We start from the raw sequence: 24,227 nt of genomic DNA on the forward strand, positions 1-24,227 counted from the left end.
GTATTATTCTTCTCTTCTTCTTCTTCCTTGGTTGGCTCTTCTAGGTAGTCCACTTTCTTTGGGTACTCGCAAAACTGGGAACCAGCTGGGCTTCTCCACCTGGACAGTCTCTCCTGCTTGGCCAGCCACACTCCTTTCCTCTCTCAACAGACAGGCAGACTCCTTTGTACCTTATGCAGACCCTCCAGCAGAAAGTGCAGGCTTCAAGTGATGCCTCCTCACCTCCGGCAGACAAGTTATCATGTATACTTCTGCCTCTGTCAAACAGTAGTCCTTGGAGTACTTTGAACAGCACTCCCTTCTTTGGTCATGAAGAGCTTGGAACTGAAACACAGTGGATTCAGTGTCTAAGGCTTCACCACCAGTTGGGGTTGGTTCCTGTTCCAGTGCAATTTTCTGGCTGTTCCACAGACTCTACCTTTATGCAAATGCTTTCACAGCTGGTAGCAACAGGGCTTACTCCAAGTAGACTTCTTCAAAACATGGGCACATTGAAATGAGATATCTGCACCGGTCTGACATCAGCAAACCCTAAGCTACAAACCGAGGCAGACAAGGGGGCAGGTCTTGGCAAGGAAACTTCCCCAGTTTTAAGAGAAACTGCAGCCCCACCCTCACCCCTACCAATTACCAAATTTGAGTGCTCAGGAAGATATAATCATCAGCCCTTTCCTAATAAAAGTCCACATTCAGTTTCTAAGGGGAACGTTGTCTCAATCCTGGTCACTCTAGTGTCTCGGTCACCACATCCCAACTAAAGGATCAAAGGTAATAATACACTTCTACTTCCTGGGGATTCTGTCCTCCATCTCGTGCGATGCAAACCTAGGGGCATCCAAAGTGGATCCCTCTGACTCCAGTTCTCACATCATACCACGCACAAAGTCCTACTACAATACCTGTGCTACACATTTACTTCCCACACATGCACTTGACATGCTAGTGTAAGGTTCTGGGGATTCACATAACAGCAGAACTTCAAATGAGAGGGGTTGATAGATCGCACTCCTTTTGACAGAGAAAATGATACGGTCACTCTATAGATTCACAAAACATGATATGCTGCTACACTACTTTACGTGTTTCACTTCAGGTATGGACAGAAGTCTCATGCCCACTGTGAGGGCACATTGTGTACAAATCATGGTCACCGAACAGGTTCTGGACCTTGCATTACCAGCGATAGGCCTACGCTGCTGTACCCACACTAGACTGCCTTGACGCAAGGTCCAAACCAAAAGTCATAGTACCAGTTTCACATCCAGTCCGGGACTCAGGAGCACATGGCCATTTACCATATATGAAACATTCCCATCCAAACAGCAGTCTTTCACAAATACAGTCTGTAGGTGGCAGGAGGCCACCCTTTCAAAAGGTTTGTGTAAGCCTAAAGACAACCAGGTTCAGTCCTAAGGGACTAAAGAATGCATGACAAGAGTAACAAGTGCATAAAGTCCATCGGATGCCTGTTGACAATCTTTTTTGACTTTGGAGTAGGACTTCCCTGGCTTGATGTGATCATGAGGTAGGTTTTCCAAGCTTTCACCAAAAACCTGACTTACCCATGCGAGGCAAAAAAAAACACAGCAATCATCCACTGAGCACGTAAGTTCTCATATATACTAGCAGGCACATGGGCGGTCATTAATTTCATGCTCTGAAAGCCATCACCAGCTTGCAAATCTGAGGGATCCTGATAACGAAGACTTCTGTGTTGCATGAGTGGCCTCAGGAATAGAGGAGCGCCATCAATGCTAAGACGACTGCTTTCAGCTGCAACATGTTTACATGCAGGAATGCATCTGACTTGTCCCCCTCCTCCCCCCAGCAGGATCACAGCTCCTGAAAGCCCCCGGAATCATCGTGCAGTCAAAGTCACATTGGTGAGGAAGTGATCTACTGTCTGGGAGATCACTATTACCCACTTGGCAGAGGTGCAACTAGAGCCAAATTTCGGGGAGTGGAGGGCTAATAACAATTTCGGGGGGGGGGGCTAATTCAATTCTTCCAGCAATAGGCAGAGTGGATTAGCAGGGGCTATAAGAAGGAGTGAACAAACACAAAGCCTCGTTAACAAGTAAATGGTCTTTTAAAGACCTGTGAAGTACTCGGTGCGGCTGCAATAAGACGGACGCCAGACCAGCCAGCCTACAGCAGCCGCGGCCCGTGGAGGGAGTTTCGTGGGGCAGAGAGGCGGGGCAGGGGAGGGGCAGGGTGGGGGTGCTAAACACCGGAATATGGCTAACTGGAGGTAAGTAAACGATTTAATAAGTAAAACGAATTTCGTAGCGCACCCTGCATCGCAAAATGGGATGCAGGGCGCGCTACGAAATTAGTTTTATTTATTATAAATTGCCAGTTTCCTTTAGAATTGTTTGATTGTTTTGACTATTTGTTTAAGTATGACATATGTCAAAATTTGATTTAATAGGAACTGGTTATTGATTCATGAGATAAAGGCTTGATTTATCTCTACCTTGCTTATGTTTTTATCCTGCATCTATTTCAATGACAATTGTATGTATACACCCCATTCAATACACCTATACATTTTGATAAGAAATTCCCATTTTGTGCTGTTTTTCTTTATGTAACGTTTACATATATATGAACTGTATTTGCGATTTAATTCACTTGATTGTTGGTTAGAATCATTCAACCAGCCATACGAAGACCACCTCAAAGATTTTCAAATGAAATCCCTTGTTGGCACTTTATATTTGTTCACTTTTAGAAGTTGGCATTTCTGTGTGCTGTGTGCCTGCCTGCATGTCTGTTTCTAGAAGTGACCGGGGCTCCAGGGAGGCAGAGTCAGGCTGAGTGGGAGGTCTGCAACTGGAGTAGTGGGCGGAGGAATCCCCTGTCCCGGACTAGGTCAGTGCCTGCCCAGTACAAGGCTAGCTCCGCCCCCTACTAACATCCCTCCCAGTGCCAGTTGGGACTGGAACTTCCAAGACCCTTCCTGAAACCCCTACCCCAGACCCTTCCAAAAGCTTCTACCCCCTTCCAGACGCAGGGCAGCAAGGTGTATAAATATAGGGGCTGTGAGCCCATGTGGTGTGTTGTGCTTGTGCTGACGTGGAGGGGATACCGTGCCAGGAAGAACCGCCGTGGGACCCCGCATGCTGGCCCCTGTGCCCAACTTGGCCCCTCTACCTTCAACTGAAGGAGCTGCGCTGGAGCCAGGGCTGCTGCACTTCAGGATTGCCGTCCTCACTGCATTTGACTGTCCCAAGGGATTGCTACTCTGCTGGGGAAGAGCTGCCCTGTAAGCTGCTGATCTTTGCCCAACCCTGCTTGCTTCCCTAGTGCCTTGTGAGCGCCATATTTTACCCAGGACAAGAACGTGCGTGGATCCTGCAGCGCTGTGCTGCCGCCATGCTGGGAGGGAACCCCGGCGTCTGAGATTCCCCCCTGCGCTCCTGAGACCAGTGGGTGCCCACCCCACATTTATGGACACTTTTGCTTATTTAAACTAAAGCGGGTGCCCACCTCGCGTTGCACCAGGAAGAGCGGGTGCCCACCCGATTTATGCCGCAATTGTTTTTATTTGAAAGCGGGTGCCCACCCCGCGAATCACCGCTGCGGCCCGAGCCGCCAAAAGCACCAAGAAGTGGGTGCCCACCCCGCTCTATACTTAAAATATGGAGGGAGCCTACCCCTCCTCACCCCAAGAAAAGAAATCACCGCTGCAGCCCAGCACCCGGTCGCCGCGATCGCGCAATGACCAGGAAGTCAGGGAAGGTCGCCCCTCGCTGTGGGCGGGGGTCCCAGACGGAAAGGAAAGCCCTGCCAGTCACTGGGAGGAGGCAGCCGCAAAGTGAGGAGAGGCCTGGAGGCGGCTTGTTGTGGTGCGAGGCTCCCGTGAGCGTGGGAGAGCCCCGTGGTCTGGCCCCAAAGATGAAAGCCCCCAGAGCAGTGCGAGGAGAGTGCCGGTGAGTGGGGACTGGCCTGGGGGAGCAGGAGCCGACGCCCAGAGAAGCGGAGACCCTGAGGGAGTCCCTGGTGGGTGGGACTTCGCCGGTGCCTATTGTTCTCGAGCGGTCACGCGGGGAAGCGGGCTGCTCCAACGCTCTGGGGGCACCTGTAAATTCAGAGTCCCGGAGGGTGCTCCAATGAGGGCAGTGCTTTCTGGTCTGCACAGCGGCGCCGCTGCAGCGTTTGTCCTTTGGGCATAACCATTTCTAGGGTCCCAAAGGGGGACTCCAACTTACCTCGGACTGGCCTGTGTACTTCACAGCTGTACCGCAGTTGCAACAGCTGCAATGTGGGGTATATTTTTACTTTAAATCCCCAAAGAGGGAGGGCTCCAACGGACCACCGATGACTTTGCTTCACACAATTGCCCCACTCGACAGTGGGCAGTTGCAACGTTGGGCAGAATATTGTTATTAGAGCCCCAGAGCAGGGGCTCCCCAGGCGCAGGGGCCCCACAGGCTAATCTACACCGTGGATGGCAATTAAACTGTGAGCAGTCTTTCCCTCAGGTTTTGCCTTGCTAATATTATGCCTAATTTGCGTTCTGCCTAATGAGATGATAATGGTCTGGGCCTAAAGTTATACTTTTAGACCAGTGATGATGCCCTGATGGATGCATAATATATTTATGCCTTATGTTTTCCCCTAATGCTTACACTGCGGGTTTTATGTATGAGGTGCCTGGTCTGAGGTGTCTGAGGCCTAATGAGAATACATAATATGTGTTTATGCCTAATGCTAACAGGATTTATGCCCATCCTAATATGGTTATGCATAATGTCTTTTTACCCTAATGATGTTGCATTTATGCTATAAGAAGAGTGGAGAAGTGTGGCTCAGGGGTTAGAGGCAGCAGACCCGGAAGCTGAGATCGGTCCTGGACCAGGGTTCAATTCCCCGCCTCGGCAGGGTCTTGGGCTAAAAATTCCACGGACTCGATAATTCTCGCCCCGGTGCCTCCTCGACTCACGGGTTCACACTCTGCGACTCTGGGCAATAGCTTGCTTAATCTCCACAACGGCCCCTCGCGGCGGGATGCCTGACTTTCACCTGGTGGATACCCTGCTATCTCACAGGGGAATACCAGGAAGGGTTCCCTAAGCAAGCGCCGGGAAACCCACTGCGGGTAGCTGTGCGCTATATAAGCTCAACTACATTTACATTTACATAAGGAGGCCTAACGTCAGGGTATGGTGTTCTAAGTGTATGCCTAATCTAATGTGTTTATGCCTCATAAGAATATGATGTTAAGTTTATGATCTTGCCAGTAGGTACTGGGTGTGTTATACAGATTACTTGTACTTTTGCAATGGTTTTGGCAGCGGCACGATTGGCGCTGCCTCGTAAATAGTCTCCTGTAAATCGCTACTTGGCGCCAGTGGCACAATGTATATATCTGTGATTGTGATTCTAATGTGTTTTCATAATACAAAGGCTATTTTTATATAACCTTGTGTGGAGGCTCTTTTGTAGTGTGCCTAGTGTGTCGCCGCTGGGAATGTGTGTTGTGCAAAAGCTTTAAACATTGCCTCTGGGATAAAACTGACTGCTCGTGCCAAGCTACCAAGGGGGTGAGCCAGGGTTATCCTCGGGTTGTAGCTCTCTCACCCTGATTAGATCGGGGGTTTCTGCCTGGCTCTGGCATGTACCCTAGCCTACCGGGAAGCCCCGTTTTTAACATGCGCCTAGTACCCTGGGCAAGGCGTCAAATCGCTTTTGCGGCGGTAGCGCGCTACTCTTTTTTAAAAATATATATTTATTTTTATTTTTATTTATTTTTTACAGAGTTTTATATAGCGCAAACTTGACACGAATTGGGTATCAGACCGCTCTGGAACCCATAAAGGATTAGTGGTGAATTAGTACAGTGAAATATGGAAGAAATTTGAGCGGTGGACATATTAGTCTGTTATTTCGATTAAGACGGATAGTGGAGGGATAGAAGAGGAAAAGGTTTGCATTTATATAGTGCTTGCTACCTCTGATGAGGTGTTGAAGCACTTTTCAGCAAGTATGCCTGCTACTACGGAACTCAAAGAGGATTAGTGGTGAGTTAGCCTAGGGAAATATGAAGTAATTTGAGTGGTGGACATGTTAGTCTGTTATTTGGATTGAAAGGGAATAGTGGAGGGATAGAAGAGGGACGGGTCTAGTATTTATTTTCTTTGTTTTGGAGTTCATAGCAGTAGGAGGGTGTTTGGGGTGAGTAAAGGGGAGGTGGAGTAGGAAGAGTGAGAGGGGAGGGTTTAGAAAGGCTTGTTTGAGAGGTCTGAATAGTAAAAGAGGTATGAGATGATACAAGGAAAGTTTGAAGAGGGAAGAGCCTATAAAGGGTTATTTTGGGGGGCATAGTAGTGATATGGGTTTTGGGGTGAATGAGACAGGGGAGGTAGAGGATGTATTGATAGAGGTATAGGGTTAGAAATAAGGTAGTGCATTGGAGAGAGTAGTAGAATGAGGGTTGAGATGAGTCAGAGAATTAGGTAGAGGATATATTGTGAGAGATATAGGGTGAGATATAGAGTAGTGGATCGGTTATTCAGAATTAGAAGCAATGTAATAAATATATAGATATATAAGTACATGGTGTACATGGTGTGTATGTGTGTGTATACATATATATATATATTAAAGCTACTTTGTTTTTGCACCTACTTCACGCACTCACGGGACGGGTGCTTTCGCGGGCGGTGCCACCCGCCGTAAATTCAAGCTCAGCCTTGCCTCGTATTTCCAAGAAAAGAGAAAGCACTCACAGGAGCGGGTTCATAGTTTTATTTCAGGAACCCACAGCGACCAGACGCGTTTCGGCGTTTTGCCTTTATCGATGGTAAAATGCGCGTCTGAGGCAGACATTTTTATTTACACACCCACGTGGTAATGATGGACATGGAAGGAGGACAAGGTGCAAAAAGTATAAGCGCCATTAAGAAGAACTAACACATATCTATATTTCTAAATAAATTATTATTATACATGTTTATACAAAGCAAGTACTTAGCTATAGTTCAAATAAATGCTCATACAAAGGGGGATATGCTGTATATTTATGTTTAAGTATGGTGGTTATGTGGGAGAGAGCCAACTCTTCAGTAGTCTTCTGAAGATAAGGTGGTTACCTGTGGATCTTATGTTTGGGGTAAAGAGTTCTATAGTGTGGCTGCTTGAACAGAGAAGGATATGGCACCCATGTTTTTTTTGTCTGGTGGGATTTTGATGCGAGGTGCCACTCTAGAGTGGAGGTTCCTCTGTTGAATGTATTTTATGATTTTATTACAGAAGAGCGGTCCTATTCCATGTATTGCTTTGTGAGTGATACAAAGCAGCTTGAATGTGGATCTTCTGGCACCCAGTAACCAATGTAGGGCTTTCAAGGCAGGGGAGATGTGGGCTTCTGGCTTCATATGTAAGAGTAGTCTGGCAGCAGAGTTCTGAATCCATTGTAGTCTGTTCATAGTTCTGAAAGGTGATCCGTGGGAGAGGCTATTGGCATAATCGAGTTTAGACAGAACAAGAGAGATGTGTGGAAATCTCAGATGGGGGAAGATGCATTGCAGACTTTTTATAGTAACAAAGCTTGATCTTGCTATTTTGTCCAATTGAGCATTCATTGATAGCTTGGAGTCCATGATCTTTCTGAGGTTTCTTACTTCCTTTTATACTTTAGGCGGTGTTCTCAGATCATCAGGCCAGGCGGTGAGTGGGTCATAATTTTTCCAATCGCCACACATGAGTATTTCCGTTTTGGAACAATACAATTTGAGATGGATCCATGTCATCCATTGATCCACGGCTCAGAGACAGCTGAAAATTGGTGAGTTTCTAATGTCTTTGGGGCATTCCAGCTGAAGGAGTATTTGTGTGTCATCTGCATAGTTATAGCACGTGAGTTGAAACTGATTGATCAGTGCCAGTAATGACTTCATGTAGATGTTGTAAAGCATGGGGGAGATGATACAGCCTTGAGGGACCCTTACTTTTGTGAAGTACAGTTTGGACAAGAAAGGGGGAATGGATGACAGTTCTGTTGTGAAGGTAGGATGTGTTCCAGTCTAGAGCAGTCCCCTCAATGTCAGCTATGTAGAGTCTTTGGACCCCATTAGGATGGCGGGCAGATCGCCCCGCCGGGCCGTCGGTAGTCACCGCCGGCCCGGCGGGGCGATCCGCGCCAATCCTTGCAGCAAAGACCCCCCCGCCATATTACTATGGCTGGGGTGTCCGCGGCGGACAGAAAGACCATCCACCGCTTTTCTGCCCGGTCGACAAGTCGACTGGGCGAAAAAGGGTTCAAAATGGTGGCGGTGGTTGTTAGATACCGCCAGCCATATTACCATATGGGCGGGCATGCGGTGTTTGCATGCAGGGGGCTGTTGCGGGCCCCCAGGGACTCTGGGGGTAGGGGGTGCACATGGGGGGGGACCTATGGTACCCCCCCTTCATTTCAATATACAACGTGGCAGGCACCGCGCGGTTGAAAAGCACAACCTGCCTTTGTGGCATTGCGGCGGGCGGCCCGCCGCAATGTCACAAATGCGCCATGCGCCCGCCAGTGTGGTGGGCGCATCCTAATTGGGAGTGAGGGACTGCCGCACCCTCAGCGGGCGGTCCCATTTCCTGGTGGTATGGCGGGGGGACAAAGTCCGCCCGCCAAACTAATGACCCCCTTTGTATCAGAGTGACATGGTCAACCATGTCAAAGGCAGTTGAGAGGTCCAAGAGAAGTAGAGCAGCAACCTCATTCTGGTCAACTGTGTTCTTAAGGTCATCCCAGATGGCAACGAGGACAGAGTCTGTGCCTTTTCCTGGACGGAATCCCGTTTGAAAGTCTGAAAGTATGGCATTATCATCAATGAATTGTGACATCTGGGCAAATGCTGCTCTTTCTATCACTTTGTCCAGAAAAGGTCCATTTGCAATTGGTTGGTAGTTGTTGGGGTTCATTGGGTCCAGTTTTGTTTTCTTTAGTATTGGGCATATGTATGACTTTTTTAGTTCTTCTTGAGTCTCTACAACAAATGAAAAACAGTACCTCGCGATTTTGAGCCACTAACATGTTTATATTCAGTAGCTCAGTGTGGCCTGGGTTCTGCCCAAGTACAAGGAAGGACATTCCCCCCTCCCCACCGGCTGCTGCTTGAATTATAAAACACACCAATAATACAACAAAGGTTCAAAAGGGCCCCTCCGGCCGCTGGACCCGGGTGTCACTGCACCTGATGCACCAATGGAAGCTTGTTGTAGGTGGAATGTTAATTATATTACATATCTGGATGCAAAGACAATTGCAGCAAAATCCCAGTCGGGGGGGGGGGGCACACTATTCTAAGCACAGAATTTTAGCTTAGGTGTTTTAAACCACACCCTTAATTACAACGGCCCCTTTGAGAGATACCCCATCCTCCCCCAGTTTTTCCATCCCATTTAAAGCCCTGCGTTTGCACTTGCATAGAAGTCCAAAACCTCATATGGGGACCTGACGATAGCAGACTATTCAGCAACATTAGGAGTGCGTCCAGGCCTGGCAATGTCCACACGCTGACGTTTTCCATAGAACAACCATTCAACAAAACGTTGAAGCACTTAGTTGAAATAGGCCCCTTACCTGGGAAAGATCCATGATTCGTGATGCTAATCTCTTTGGTGATCACTTTGTTGTTTGCAATTAATGTACCGAAATTGACCTCTGTCTCCATTTCCAGAATACACGATGGAGTAAAGCTACGGGAAAAGATGCATTAGACAGTGTATTTAAAAGCACAATTTAAGTATCTTTGACTTTTTTTTAAGGTTTTACAACTGAACAGCCTGCCCGAGAAACATAATTTTTAAGCAATGCGGGAAAACAATGTCTATATTTTGTCAAACTACTAAACCTCAATTTAAAAAAAGAAAAAAACACTTTTGCATAAAACTACGATAATGCTAGACAGACAAGTACATCTTTCTAGTATGTTAAAATATGTAAACTGAAGAAGCAACCGCCCCGATTCCCAAAAATCCAAGTGACTGCCTGATTTGTCATGTTACAGAGATCAATCTTCCATGAACAGTAAGATACTTTAAGATTTCCTTTTCTGTTCTATGGGGTATTGCGGGTCACAGTGACTATTAGTCGCGGATATACAGGGTACAAACGTACAAATGTCATGCCAGACCTCTAACAGCTCTCAGTCAATTTGTATGCCCATTTTGGTAATTAGTGGCTCATCTTCTATTACTAGTGGTCATGCTTTTTATGTAGGCAAGTTTGGTTCTAACACATTTTAGAGGCAACAAAGTTGTTTGAAAAGTCAGCATAAATATTATAGGTAGGACCAAAACCTTTAAATAAAAGGGATACTCAATTCCTATATGCGGAGTAGGATTGGGTTATGCGGGGTATTGAAGGTTAAACTAGGACAAGCAATACAAAACATACCACTGTCCTTACACTAAACAACTTGGTGTGAAGATACTCTTGTTTTTTTGCTCAATTTCCTTATACTGTGTTAAAAAGATGTTTAAACAAGGCTGGAGTGCCCCAGATGGGTAACAGGGGGTCGCTCACCTACTTTCAGGCTCATGTAGGCCTTATCAGGAAATTAGCCAAGTGATGTGCAAGCACAACTTGACTGACAACACTATGATGAGCACTAACAAGAATGGAAGGTTACTTTTGTTGACTAGACCAAAGAGGAAATTAGATTCAGTCTTCTTAGTACACCTGTTAAAAATTGAGAAAAAAGTGTTGAACAAATCACATACCCTAGCACAGGTAATATTATTATTTCCCCGTCGACACAAATACTAAGTTTGTCCCGAACATCTTCCTTTGCTTTCGGTTGATATTCCACAGTAGCTGTCACTTGAAGCCCAGGTGCAACCGGTTTGTCTGGATTGGTAACAATCAATGTAAACTGAAAGAAAAACGCAAGAAACATCTTACTTCTTGACTGTTCATTTCGAAAAGCATTTCTCGACTATTTATTATTTCACAAATAAATCAAGTTCATAAATCATTAATCGTGTGAAAGAAAGAAACTTGATGTCTGCAGGACTGCAGTAGATCATATATTTCACCAAGCTCTCTTCTGTGTCTTGGGATGTGGGTCTAGAAGATCGTCAGATTTGGTTGTCTGGATCTGTTTGTGCCAAATAGAATCTGTTCATTGGGCAAATACAGGATAGCACACTTAGAAATTCACATACAAAATCAACTGCAGGGCCAAAAGCGCGATTTGGATTTTTATATCGAGGATGGATAAAGGACAGGAAAAGAAGTCAGATCTCAGTCATTGTGTGGCTCAATGGTTAGAGCGGCAGACTCTGATGCAGAGGTCTGGCCCGGGACCAGGGTTCAATTCCCACCTCGGCGGGTCTTGGGCTCAATTTCCTCGGGCCTGATAATCATTGCCTCGGTGCCTATTCTAATCATGGGTCCCACTCTGCAACTATGGGCAATAGCCTGCTTAATCTCCACAACAGCCCCAACAGTGCTAGGATGCCTGGCTGCACCTTGGGGGTGCCCAGGAGTGGGCGCCTCACAGGGAAAAAGTCAGGAAGGGTTCCACAGCGGTATGCTAACAAGCGCCGGAGAGATCCCATGTGGGGTGATTCAGGCGCTATACAAGTACTACAACATTTACATTTACTAGGACTAGGCTGAAATTAAAATCTCAACAAGCAGACATTCAGCGTGTACCTCCTTTTTCTGGTAGAATCCTAGGACAAGAGCAGCATGTGTCATGTAGAATATCACAGGGAATCTTAAATGGGATTTTGGTGGTGCTCGAACGTTGTTTTTCTTGAAAACCATGTGACCTCCAAGAACAAGCCCTATAAAGCATTGGCATACTCTTGGTGAATATAGCATTACAATACCAAAAGGGAAGCAAACGTTTGTTGTCAAGATATATAGAAGAAACAGCTGTCCTTTCATTCCTCCTTCTCAGTGCTTAATTTCTGCTGGTGGTTGCCAGTAGTGGCCACCGGCACTTATTTTTGGGGACCGGCACTTATTTCTAGCATCAGATATTTACTGAGTGCAAGAGAGGGAAAACACAGATAGGAAAGACAGAGAGGAGAAAGTCGGCATAACCGTCACAAAGGGAAAAGCAGGACAAGAGCGAGAAAATGTGGTAGGGAGTGTCTGGTAGTGGATTAAAGACTAGCAATCTTGGTATTCGGCGTGCTGACTTTCAATAGTACCCTCTGCCGGCTTCCGAGCAGAGCTTTTGGCACTGGCACTCTTTCTTTCACAAACGAAACACTACTCACTCCACTCACTAACAATTTACCCCCAGTTTGACGTTCCTTAACACATGCATTCAAGTGTGCATTAATCAATAGTGTCTGTTAGAGCAGTACCCCGTCTAGTGAGGCTATCCCAGTCTACAGCCCATGATGTTTTATAGGATCATTTTCCAGACTAGTCATCTTCTGATCTGTGGAGTTAATCAAGACAGTGTTTATATGAATTCACACAAATCTCGAAAAGACTTAGGCTCTTCAAGAGTAGATTGCAAAATCTTGTACTGTTTTGCGATAGCGTGTTTCTTTGCAGCACATATAAGACCAATGTTGTCAATGATACCAAGATGTGCAGATGCTGGTTTATGAAGAAGTAAGCTAACAAGCTCTGTGACGGTAAGGAGTAGTAAAGAAGGATCCCATCCCCTTACATTTAACAACAAGCATTGGCATAGCTAATAGGTCACGCTTTTGGGACCTTATAAGTGTTTAGCCATGCATCAGTTGATGTTGTTGCACCAAGGATATTTTGCTGCATAATGGCGAGCTGTGAACCTGGTAAGTGTTAGGACAGTGCGTGAGGCAGGGGGGTAAGCACGGCCAGCTTTGAACCTGATGATAAGTGTTAGGACAGAGGGGATAATCAAAGCGAGCTTTGAATCTGATGATAAGTGTTAGGACAGTGTGGGGGGCAGGGGGATAAGCATAGCGAGTTTTGAACCTGATGATAAGTGTTAGGACAGAGCGGAGGGCAGGGGGGTAAGCACAGCGAGCTTTGAACCTGATAATGAGTGTTAGGACAGAGCGGGGGCAGGGGGGTAAGCACGGCGAGCTTTGAACCTGATGATAAATGTTAGAACCGTGCGGGGGCAGGGGGATAATCAAAGCGAGCTTTGAACCTGATGATAAGTGTTAGGACAGTGTGGGGGGGAGGGGGATTAGCATAGCGAGTTTTGAACCAGATGATAAGTGTTAGGACAGAGCAGAGGGCAGGGGGTAAGCACAGCGAGCTTTGAACCTGATGATGAGTGTTAGGACAGAGCGGGGGCAGGGGGGTAAGCATGGCGAGCTTTGAACCTGATGATAAGTGTTAGGACAGAGCAGTGGGCAGGGGGCTAAGCACGTCGAGCTTTGAACCTGATGATCAGTGTTAGGACAGAGTGGGAGGCAGGGGGGTAAGCACGTCGAGCCTTGAACCTGATGATCAGTGTTAGGACAGAGCGGGGGGCAGGGGGGTAAGCAGGTCAAGCTTTGAACCTGATGATCAGTGTTAGGACAGAGCGGGGGGCAGGTGGGTAAGCAGCTCGAGCTTTAAACCTGATGATGAGTGTTAGGACAGAGCAGGGGGCAAGGGGTAAGCACGGCGAGCTTTGAACCTGATGATAAGTGTTAGGACAGAGCGGGGGGCAGGGGGGCAAGCACGTCAAACTTTGAACCTGATGATCAGTTTTAGGACAGAGCGGGGGCAGGGGGGTAAGCACGGCGAGCTTTGAACCTGATGATCAGTGTTAGGACAGAGCGTGGGCAGAGGGGTAAGCAGGTCGAGCTTTGAACCTGATGATAAGTGTTAGGACAGAGCGGGGGCAGGTGGGTAAGCAGGTCGAGCTTTGAACCTGATGATCAGTGTTAGGACAGAGCGGGGGGCAGGGGGGTAAACACGTCGACCTTTGAACCTGATTGTCAGTGTTCGGACGGAGCGGTGGGCAGGGGGGTAAGCACAGCGAGCTTTGAACCTGATGATAGGTGTTAGGACAGAGCGGGGTGCAGAGGGGGTAAGCATGGTGAGCTTTGAACCTGATGATAAGTGTTAGGACAGAGCATGGGGCAGGGAGGTAAGCACGGCGAGCTTTGAACCTGATGATAAGTGTTAGGATAGAGCGTAGGACAGGGGGGTAAGCACAGCGAGCTTTGAACCTGATGATAAGTGTTAGGACAGAGCGGGGGCAGGGGGGTAAGCACGGCGAGCTATGAACCTGATGATAAGTGTTAAGACAGAGGGGGTAAGCAAGGCAAGCTTTGAACCTGATTATAAGTGTTAGGACAGAGCAGGGGCAGGGGGGTAAGCATGGCGAGCTTTGAACCTGATGATAAGTGTTAGGACAGAGCGGGGGGCAGGGGGGTAAGCACGGCAAGCTATGAACCTGATGATCAGTGTTAGGATAGAGCTGGGGGCAGGGGGGTAAGCAGGTCGAGCTTTGAACCTGATGATCAGTGTTAGGACAGAGCGGGGGCAGGGGGGTAAACACGTCGACCTTTGAACCTGATTGTCAGTGTTCGGACGGAGCGGTGGGCAGGGGGGTAAGCACAGCGAGCTTTGAACCTGATGATAGGTGTTAGGACAGAGCGGGGTGCAGAGGGGGTAAGCACGGCGATCTTTGAACCTGATGATAAGTGTTAGGACAGAGCATGGGGCAGGGGGGTAAGCACGGCGAGCTTTGAACCTGATGATAAGTGTTAGGACAGAGCGGGGGCAGGGGGGTAAGCACGGCGAGCTGTGAACCTGATGATAAGTGTTAGGATAGAGCTGGGGGCAGGGGGGGTAAGCACGGCGAGCTTTGAACCTGATGATAAGTGTTAGGACAGAGCGGGGGGCAGAGGGGGTAAGCACGGCAAGCGTTGAACCTGATGATAAGTGTTAGGACAGAGCAGGGGGCAAAGGGAATAAGCACTACGTATTAAGGGTAAAGTGGCCGCTTCTATGACATGCCTGAAGCTGCTGGTTGGGAAGCTTGCAATGGACCCAGTCTCCCTTCCCTTCCCCTCTGAAAAAGGGGGGGAGAAGGAAGAGAGAAGAGCTACAGAGCGAAGCTGCTGGGAGTCTCTGACCTTGAAGCCTAGAGGTGGGGGCCAGAGGAGCGAGCAGCCCAGACTAGAAAGGGAGACAGGGACACTTGTTTTCAAGAAATGAAATGCACTGTTCATGCCCTATTGACAAACTTCCATGGCATGAATAGTGTTGAGGCTTGCAAACAGGAGCAGTTTCCCTCCTCCCTGTCCAAAGGAAGGGGTCGAGAGGGGAAAGAGCAGGCTGGGTTGTTTTCAACTTTGGAGATAAGGAGAATGGAATGCAGAGGGAGGAGAGAACAGCCAGGGCCTGTGACCCATGACGAGAGAGGAAAGCCATATGGGGCCTCTGCTCGTAAGCGCGTGCCCGCGCACATGCATGCAAGCTCGAGGCCAAAGTGGTAGCATTTTCTGAAGCCCTTACTAAAAGTCTCGGCAGAGCATGCGCTGCTCTAGGCTTGACCTAAAAAGGGTCAGCGATAATCTCTCCAAGAACAACAATGCTATTATGTGCTCTGCTGTGAAAGGACGTACTGAAAAGCAGTAAAGATCAGCTGCCTAAAATACTGGCACCGGCTCATTAAGAAGGGCATGAACTTTCCTCGGATTATATTGAAAAACCGTTCCTTACTGCCTGTTTTGCCACTACAGGGATCCTAGTGGACTTATGTGAACACACAATCCGTGTGCAGTGGCTGATCACCTTAATTGACCCGACAGCATTTCCTCCTTGAAAAATGAGGGAGTAAATCCTAATTTTGTTGATTTACGTCCTATGCACATTATCTCTTTCATGAGAATTAATACTGTATTTCTATTGGATTTGTAGAGTGCATGGCTACCCAAAAAGCATCTGGCTCTTGTTTTCATAATGCACAAGTTCTTTGTTCCAGTGACTTCTTTTGACAAGCTCTTCTTAACAGGAAAGCTGCCTTTTTGGTAGATATTGCGTTATGGGTAGAGGATTAATAAACTGGAGCTTTGGCTTGCGCTTAGCAGAGACGTTTTAAGGCATGGGCAAAGTGAGCTCTGGCCTAGGGCCCCATCCTTTCAGGGGGCCCCCTGATAGAGCCAGCTCTGTTTTGCAGAGTCTTGCCCGGAAAATCTTGAATCATACTGTTTAAATACAGTTTTCCTTTCATGTTGTTGATGTGTGAGAGTCAATTACATACATTTTGCGGAGAAAGTAGTTTGTTAATGACTCATGCAACATCAATTCTGATAAAGTTCTTTTAAATCAAAATAGGACCTCACCTACTAGGCGTCAAAGAGATTATTTGCAGGAATATTAGTGTGCTCCTACTGTGCTACAATATTGAAACGTAAGTCACTATTCCTGAATATTAGACTTAAAGACATTTAGAATTTGGACCAGTGTGCCTGTGCACTGATAGTGACCTGGCCAAAGAGAGCATGAAACAGCTGAAACTGGATCATAAATTCAAAGCTGTTCCGAACAAAGCCCCCCAAGATATGTTTGGCCCAGGGCCCCCAAAATCCTTAAAATGTCCCCGGCGCTTACTTGCCATGTACTAGTTTGTAATGCTATATAAGATTAATGATTGGTAGACGATGTGGTCCTTTGGGCTATTTGGTATTCCTTTTCTACAATTCTAATACTTTCAGCATAAAGATTATGCCTGGTTTTAAACCTGGGTCTCATGCTTCGACTGAAGAAAATTGACACAACCTGGGAATTTTCAGAGCTCAGAAATGTTATTAATAATGGAGAAGTTCTATCAAATCTTAAAATTATGTACCCATCACTTAAAGTGGACTCAACAGTAGAAATAAAGCAGCGAATGCCATCATTCCCAAGACAGACGGTCTACTGCATTTTCAAATGTTTAAAGGGACTCTTAGATTGTCAGTTCTTCAACGACTTCAAGCAGTTTTAATCAAAGAGAGGGGAACATCGGTAAAATAGAAGTTTGTGGCCACTAATGTTGACATTTGCATGGCATTAACATGAACCATTCCTTTTGCTTTCCTGAGCATCACTTACTGGATTTAACATCTAGAGAGGATGCTGTTTTTAATCATCAAGTTCTACATTTGCTTGAACCTAATCAGCATTTTCAATCCCACCCTTACTTTATGATTGGCTACAGAATCAAGCTCCCGGCCACTTAGGAAGCATTTAGAACACGGATATCAAGCAAGAGAAAATTAGCTTCACGCTTACTGTAGTAATCCTAGTCCTGGTTTGACCACCCTTTGAGAATTACCCAGCCAACTCTTCAGAGTGTATGCACTCCTTTAACTGTGCATGTTATAATGTACTTATTTCTCTTCAAAGCTCACCCCCATATCCCTTCCAGATTCTTAAATTCACGTGACAAGGCCTTGTTCAAAGTCCCCAGGTTCACTAAGGCTAGGTCAGGTAGCAGATCATTCTCCTTTCTTGCCCCCAATATTGGAAAAACTGTCACTGCAATTACCTACTAGAGAAAAACATTTCCATTTTAGGAAAGCACTTAAGACCCATCTATTTTAAGGATAGCTCCTACAATCTGTCGTCCTGGTCTCACGCCAGGATACCCCTTCAGGGAGTGGGGGGGAGGGGATTAGAAGGCATAATAAATTAAGAAATCAAATAACATAACATGTCTGAAAAATGCAGAATCTGGGTGAGAATGGCTGGTGACTCACAGGAGGAGGCTGGGCATTTGCTCGTTGACCAACAATCACACCAGGTTTCCATTAATGCTCTTTAAATGAATACAGTTCTTTTGGATAAGATTAATTTGCAGACCAGGTGCTCCCAACGAGCTGCAAAGAAAGAACAACCAGGACCAGGAGCACCAGGTGGATAATGGTTTAACTTTTCTTTATTGAACAAATCATTGAGGAGACCGCATGGAGAAAACTCTGACCAGTTCCAAGGGCCCTATCATTAGAAAGCAATCAACATGTGTTGAAGACAACCGAGAAGAAAGGTTTGGACACAGGGCTTGGTTAAGACAAGTGGTCCTCTCAGGAGACAGCCGTGCATCTAAACATGTGATGCTGCTGGCGAAATATGATGCTACAGTACCAAATTGTGTTCAAATTGAAAGGTTCATTTGTTAAATGAGCTGGAAAAAGAGGCATTCAGTCGTGAAATGCAGAGTGCTCTGAAACATGCACACGGGTTAAGGTTGGGTTTTATAAAACAACAATAAATAGGAGTAAGATAAATATTTACCTTACAGGAAAAGATTGAAAGATGAAAATATTGAACTTTCTAAAGAAGATAAATGTAATGTCAAAGGCAGCCCTTGTCAGAGGGGCAGGTCTTGGCCTAGAGGTCATGATAAGTTTAATAGATTAGTAGGCTCGGAAGTTACATCTGGGAAAAAGTAATTACACATAAGGGTAAAGAAATATGCTAAACCGCCTCCCATTAATAGTGGTATAGACAAAAGCAGTTAATGTTTTTTTTAAAGCTAGGACAGGTGCATTGAATTAGCAGGACAGTCAGGGTAAAGCTCAACACCATACTCTGCTAAAATAGACAAGGACACATGGTGCCGATGAGCGTGGTCATCAGTTTTGTCAATTTTCTGCTGGAAAGGATGTCACTTTAAGATTCTATGGATGTTGATCCAATTAATGTCTTTAACAAAGTAAGCACTGTGTGTTTGAGAAGGATGTGCCTCCTTCGATCTTGTGATATCTGTTTGATCCCACTCAACTTTCCTTGCCTCCTGGTTCTTGGAAGAGCAGTAAAACAAGGAAGTCAAACACACTCCTTTTTAGGTTTCGCCTATTATCATTCGCTTGCGAATGTAATAGGCGAAAATTCAAGGGCTCGATCGACTGGTCAAACCACTGCGGTTTCTTCACAGTGCATGTGAGTCACGCGGGTCACGTGACCACACAAGCACGCGCATCTCCCTAATCCGCCTGCCCCCACCAGGCTCTCCCGCCCCCATCCGGCTTCCCTCCGCGCATCTGCCTGCCACACTTCTCCCCTCGCTCGCATTCCCGCCCACCCACCAGGCTCTCCCGCCCCCATCCGGCTTCCCTCCGGCCAAAGCTTCAGTTGCGACTCGCTGTTCGAGAGTCTAAGGAACTCCGGCCGACCGACGCATTATTTACAAACAACTTTGCACTGCACTTATGAATAAGTGAAATCTGACACCCTTGCGAGGTACCAACTTTGTAACAGATAAACGAATTGAAAGTTTAAATGCTTTACATCTCAGACTGCCCCGATCCCCACACAGATTCTGTTGGCATGCCCCACATCTCGTAATTAGCATATTCTCCCGACTATACTTGCCGACCGACGCATTATTTACAAACAACTTTGCACTGCACTTATGAATAAGTGAAATCTGACACCCTTGCGAGGTACCAACTTTGTAACAGATAAACGAATTTAAAGTTTAAATGCTTTACATCTCAGACTGCCCCGATCCCCACACAGATTCTGTTGGCATGCCCCACATCTCGTAATTAGCATATTCTCCCGACTATACTTGCATATCCTCTTCGTTTGTCAACAACTTGGAATCTTGAGCAACAGAGTAATCCACCACTGACAAGCGCCGTAGGAAGGGCTCATATTCTAACAGGTCTTCCTATTAGTATGGATGTGCCTGGGACAGCGACCGCATTCACTGCTACCTTACTCCTCCGAGAAGCACCGAACCCGACTCGAGGAGCCCTCCTGCGAGAGAATCCGTTCAGAGATGCACTCTTTTCGAGCAATTCTCAGAACTTCCTAGGCAGAAGGAACGCCCAATGAAAACGTGTGTCTGCCCCAAATTCAGACGCGCAAGTTTGTGTTATTGTTTTGTTGTGTCTTAAGATTGACTTGTCCAAGACAGCAGACCAGCGCGCGCAGGCGCACAACATGGACTCTCCAACACAGACACAGATCTACAAAACACCCATTTACACTCACCAAATGGCGATTACACACACTAGCGTATTTTGACGAACACACTCGCACACACCCACTCATATTTTGACTTCTCTCACTGTAAGCACACACACCCTGGTTAGAATAGGAGTGCTTGTAAACAGCACTTGAAAGATTTAGAGACGCAAACAGTTCACAGGCAAACAAATACGTACATGCTCACCCACAAAATACACACACTCACAACATGAGTTAACTTGAGTGTTCTGACTTGTTAATGAGTGGATGCATATTTCTAAGGAGGGAAAAACAAGCACAGACCGCACAAATAAACACGCAAGCACACATTGTGCAAAGAAAAAAAAGAAACACACACACACACCAGGATGCACAAACTCGCCCTTTAAGGTGCACTTAAAAGTGTAGGGGCACACGGATGCGCCGACTTATACAATCGAACAGGGTATGTGCACTCGCTTCCACCCATCAACAAGACTAACAAGCACTGGCGTTGCCAATAGGTTTTGCATTTGGAAAGTTGGAGCTATTGGTTTTGTAAATGACATTTTATATTTATATATCGTTATTGGCATTGTCAATAACAATATATAAATATAAAATGTCATTTACAAAACCAATAGCTCCAACTTTCCAAATGCGAAACCTATTGGCAACGCCAGTGCTTGTTTGATTATTCAGTATCTTAGTGTAAGTTATTCAATCATTGTAGTTAATACTACTTACATGCATTAACAACCTGCTGATACCTTATGCAATACTCCAGCTTTTGGAATTATAACCTGTGTGGAATGTAAATTCCTATTGCACTGCCTGTGGTGCTCCTCAGCTGTGCTAAGGCCAGACAGGGATAGGTGACATTGCCCTGCAAAATAAAAATAAAAATCTAAAAGTCTTTGGACAATACAAAAAAAAGTTAACAGAAGGAAGTACCACCTACTGGGCCCCAATCCCCTGCCTCCTTGGGCACAGATGCAGCACATGGAAGGTGTGATTTACGTGGCATATCCAATAACGACAATGTTGTATTAGCTGCAACACATTGGCTATTGATTGATGAACTAATAGTCTGTTGTGACGGCTTGGAATTTTTAGGTTGAGAGTGTAGAGGTTTTTCTATCGAAACTCGTTTTTTCCATTTGTATATGTTGGTGATTTGTGTACTAAAGAACGGTGATGGATTAAACCCATATCTGTTGACTGGCTGTGAGTGTTTGATTGGTTCAGATGCTTCGTCCATCACCACCCCCTTTTGTACCGATTTGTGTACTTCCACAATGCTCCGGCAGCACTCACGTGAGAAATGGAATTCTATGGGAGTTCGACCTCTTGCATAATCTTGGTGGCCGTTTTGGGGCCAAATACTGTTTAAATCACTTGACTCTGCACACAAAGCTCTGCAACTTTCCCTCAAACAGGAAGGTTGCTTTTGCAGTGGTGGACAACCCACAAATCCAAAGTATCCTGAAAAAACTCAGCTATAGGACACAGGTTCCATTATACCTTCGATCGAGAAGTCTGAAATCAAAACACTGATGATTGATATCCACTAGATTGCGTGACCTAACAGTTCATATTCTGGCCAATAGTGATGCAACAAAAGGGCCAAATCGAATCATGGGCTACAGCAACCCAATCAACTGACAAGTACTGAGTGTTTCTTAAAGACTCAAATGTGAACAGGTACTAATCCAAAAATTAATGAAGCACTAACATTTAGAGGCTCTAAAATTATGCATTACACATCGCAGAAGAAATTCCACTCTTTTTAGCTCAGGTAGCTCCTAAATCTACTAAGGCCATTTTCAAATTATAATCTCTCTGACTGGCCCTCCAGCTTTATGTCTTCTATGTTCCCCTTCATAGCAGTTATGTAATAGTATGAGTATTTTTTGTTGTTAAGATTAATTCTCTTTTTGAATCTATTTAATCATATATAACCTTAGTCAAAGCACACAATAGCACAGAGACTTAAATGAAAAAGATTGGTATTTACTTGTCTTGTACCTTTACAGCTTCTGATGATCAATCTCTGACCTCTATTTTTACGGCATTGAAATCAAATGCTCCTTCTAAACCTGGCTCCATATCGTGTGTTAATCTATTTTATCCTGTAATTATTAATCATCTGAAGCCTATTTTAAATCTTTGTGTGCGCCCTGGTGTGATCCTTGAGCGATTCAAGCAAGTTCAATTAGATCCCATTGTAAAAAAGCTCAGCGAATATCTCGCTGTATTTTCCAACTTAGTTTGCTCCTCCTGGTTGTACTTAAATTTGAGAGAATCATGTAGTAAAACAGCTAAGAAATGTCTTCTATCGTGAATCTGAGACTCACATGGATTAGGCTTTTGTGCTAATCAAGTCACTAATTGCCACTACAATGACTTAAGGGCATAAGTGCATGCTAGATTTGTAAGAGTTCTGATTCTTTTAGATCTATCAGCGGTGTTTAACACTACTACTGAGCCAACTACCTGCCAGAGCTCATACCTACCAATGGCACCTACCATAACAACAAGTTTTTGTAGATAATCCCTTGCCAAGTATATTCTTTCATCGCCTTAACTCGATCTTGCTATATCTTGCAAATGATTTGTAGGTCTTGTTGTACCACAAGTTGTCAAACATTTTGAATTGTTATTGTGCTTTATAATGCGAGGTTCTCTATTAACAAGACAAAGATTGGTTTCAGCCTCAACTATAACTGAAGGGGCAAGTGCCCCGAATAGTGTGCTCCTTACTTGCATCATTTATGGATGCATATGGTGCTCCACGCCAAGTGCAGTATGTGAATTCTTTCTGTTACACACCCTAAAAAGTGTATGAAGTGGCTATGCTGTATCCACCAAAATCGTTCTGTTGCTCAGTAGGTGTGACAAAGATAACTGAATTGAACCACATGGAACCATGTCCATCTCCTGTGCACCATCTTTGTTTCAGGCCCATCCTTTTCACTCATTATACACAACTGTCTCTTCAAATGCTCTTGAGATTGTGAAAGTTGTCCAGCGAGTCAGCTAGTATGGCACTGTAGGTCAGTGAGAACTTTTCAGAATTAAGTCTGGTACTTATGAAACTGATTTAGTTGCAGATCATGTTTCTATTTCAGGTCATTAAATGATTTTAACATGTCCACAATGTCTTGTGATCCCCATCAAATCCTAATCATGAATTCCTACCATAGTAGTTACTTAAGCCCAGATGCAACTCACAAAACAGTCTCTTTAGTGATCTACAATCTATATTATCGCTGTATTGCCGCTTGCTAGAATTGGGAGACCATAAGTGTGGAGAGTAGGAGAGCTTCTAGAGATTAACAGATTGCCAGAAATGCAACAAGTTCACCTCTTCCAGAGCCACATGTTCTAGCCTTAACGTTGTTCTGTTTAGCTATTTATCCCCACTAACAGTCCAGTCCAACAGTAGTCTAGCATCACAAAGTCCACAAATGATTATTTTCATGGACACTTTTGGCACACAACTGGCCCATATGTTTCTCATTACAATTCACTCAGTCTTATAAAACAAGTCTAATATTATTGTATAGTATTATCATCATCATCATAAAAAAAAAATCTTTATTTCGGCTAGATTGCCATAAAAGATAATGCACAGCGGTGATACAGATAAAACAAACAGTTGCAATGGACTTAAATCCCTAATACATATCATCATACAAGAAGCTATAATAAATCCATTGAATCATTAAAATTGAAAAGAAATAATTACATGTTGATGATGTTTAAAATTATACAATGAGTCTACAGCCCTGGGTGCAAGAAGCTGTAATAAGTCCATTGAAACATTAAAACTATTAAGAGGTAATTACATATTGATGATATTTTAAAATTGTACAGTTAATCTACAGCCCTGGGTAGCAGGCGTCTTCTCTTCTGCCAGAAGGTTTTCAGGTATTTGGCTACCGCAAACACTATCATGCTAGAAAGGTCCGATTTAAGAACCCCATATGCCTGAAGGCAATGAGTGAAGCCTAAATTTTTGCAGGCTGGAACTATCCACTTCCTTCTCGCCTGCCCATAGGTTCGACAGAAAAACAGTATGTGCAACTAGGTTTCCTGATCGTGGTTGCACCCGGGGCAGTGACTCAGGGAGGGGTCAGTCCACTTACTAGGGAAGGCTCGGATTGGTAAACTTCCGTACCTCCACTGTAGGTACAGTTTCCTAGTATTAGATGGAAATATAACATCTAGGATTCCCTCCAACTTATAAGTGTCCTTGATCTTTAGGAAGGAGTCGGTCAGGGTACCTGACTGTGTGCCCTGTCTCTGTGCCACAATTTTGCGTTCTCGGTAAAGTGAGAGTAGCTGTTTCCTTGAAACCGTGGAGCAGGCGGACGCAGGGTCA

General features: G+C 45.4%; 1 protein-coding gene across 1 annotated transcript in view; it reads right to left on the reverse strand.

The window, feature by feature from the left end:
• CFAP47 (cilia and flagella associated protein 47) overlaps positions 1-24,227 on the reverse strand; it is a 2,858,849-nt gene that overhangs the window by 2,814,571 nt on the left and 20,051 nt on the right. The window contains exons 2-3 of the mRNA XM_078657910.1: positions 10,723-10,874; positions 9,581-9,696 (exon numbers count right to left, since the gene is read on the reverse strand). Coding sequence (XP_078514036.1) covers positions 9,581-9,696; positions 10,723-10,874 — 268 coding nt within the window. The remainder of the gene's footprint in view (positions 1-9,580; positions 9,697-10,722; positions 10,875-24,227) is intronic.

Source organism: Lissotriton helveticus, chromosome 8, assembly GCF_964261635.1.
Source record: "Lissotriton helveticus chromosome 8, aLisHel1.1, whole genome shotgun sequence".
Lineage (NCBI taxonomy): Eukaryota > Metazoa > Chordata > Amphibia > Caudata > Salamandridae > Lissotriton > Lissotriton helveticus.